Raw genomic sequence first — 1,716 nt, 5'->3', positions numbered from 1 at the left:
AACAAAGATGCAACGAACAACTTTCTTATCAAACTTGCTACAAAGATGATCTGGCACAAACACATAGCATACACAACCAAAAACTCGAAAGTGGCTTATAGTAGGAATTATCTTTTTGAAGTTTATCAAATGGTGAGATGAATTTCAATCTTGCCTGCGGCAGCCAGTTGGTAATGTGGACAATAGTCTTTATGCATTCTACAGAAAACCTTGTTGGTACATTCATACTATGCAGCATACTTCTGCATATCTCTGCCAAATGTCTATTTTTTCTTTCAACCACTCCATTTTATTGTGGCGTATTTGGGCAAGTTAATTGTCGTCTTATCATCTTCTCTTTAAGATAATCATTGAACTCTCGTGACGTGTATTCTCCCCCATTGTCCTTACGGAGATATTTGATTTTTCTTACAATATCATTCTCCACCGTATATTGGAACTCTTTAAACTTCTCAAATACTTCAGATTTCTCTTTTAAGAAGTAAATTCATACGTACCTTAAGAAGTCATCAATAAATGTTACCATGTAACGGTAACCGATTATGGAGGACTGTTTCACTGTCCAAATACATCTGAGTGTACCAGCTCTAATGGCTCATTCGCTTGATACTTTGATTCTCCAAAGGGAAGTTGATGTGTTTTCCCATATTGACATCCAGCACATATAGTGTCTCCTCTAATCTCAAGCTGGGGAAAACCTTTTAATTTTGACTGTTGCATCATGTTGTTTAGTTTGCTATACCCAAGACGTGTATGCCATAGATCAGTTGTTTCATTACTCCGTGTTTCCTTAACATAAGTTGTCTCCGCTGACATGACGTAGATTGATTCTAATCTTCTCTCTTCCATGATTGGTGTACTTGTAACTTTTAAGTTTCGATATACTTTTACATCATTTGGTCCAAACAAGACATAGTTACTAGAATTTGTTAGTTGCGATACAAATAATAAGTTTTTCTTCATACATGGAACGTGGTAGACATTTTGAAGTTCCACTTGTCTTGAGCTGTGATGAGGCACGAACCATCTTGCCAAAATAAGTTATTGACATTTTTGAATTATTTGCAGTCACAACTAATCGACCGCCTTTATATTCACTCATGTTAATGAGCTTTTTCTCATCACCAGTCATGTGATTGGAACAACTTGAATCAATGATCCAATCTTGTTCACAATCGACCAATTTCTCACTCACATTTGCAAGTGCTATCTTATCTTCTTTGTTAAAGTGACAGGTGGTAGGCTCCTCTTGTTGATTAGTTTCTTCAACTGTATAAGAGGTCTCGAAATCCCAAACTTCTTCTTCATCTTTCTGATTTTGGAAAGAAGTAGCTACATTACCTTCAGCTTTCTTATACCAGCAATCTCTGGTGTAGTGTCCTTTCTTTCCACAATTGTAGCATTTCTCAATCTGCCGATTATTAAAGCCTTTAGTTTGCTTGTTTTGTCGTTGACTTTTTTTATGTTGATTCTTTTGGTCTCCCCGTGGCCGTGAGCTTTTCTCCGCTTCTCTTTTTTTATAGTCTTGCCTTTTGCTGAAGAGCGCATTATCTTCGTCTTTTATAGTGAGACTTGATAATGGCTTCTCTAAATCTTCTTCATTTGCTAACAAATTTTCCAACTCAGATAAAGTTAGTTCTGTGGCCCATCCCCATATGGCTATAATTATGCCTTTAAACTCCGGCCTAAAACCATGAACAATGATTCTCCTCATTC

General features: G+C 36.7%; 1 protein-coding gene across 1 annotated transcript; it reads right to left on the bottom strand.

Annotated features, from left to right (window-relative positions):
• Positions 1–555: 555 nt before the first annotated feature.
• LOC125869944 (uncharacterized mitochondrial protein AtMg00300-like) lies at positions 556–849 on the bottom strand. The gene has a single exon (XM_049550335.1). The coding sequence runs from the start codon at positions 847–849 to the stop codon at positions 556–558; it is 294 nt and encodes a 97-aa protein (XP_049406292.1).
• Positions 850–1,716: the final 867 nt, after the last annotated feature.

This window comes from Solanum stenotomum, chromosome 7 (assembly GCF_019186545.1).
Source record: "Solanum stenotomum isolate F172 chromosome 7, ASM1918654v1, whole genome shotgun sequence".
Lineage (NCBI taxonomy): Eukaryota > Viridiplantae > Streptophyta > Magnoliopsida > Solanales > Solanaceae > Solanum > Solanum stenotomum.
This window is presented reverse-complemented; position numbering and strand designations above follow the sequence as displayed.

Excerpts from the sequence above, each read along its gene's own strand:
- LOC125869944 (XM_049550335.1), bottom strand. The coding sequence starts at position 849 with ATGGAAGAGAGAAGATTAGAATCAATCTACGTCATGTCAGCGGAGACA.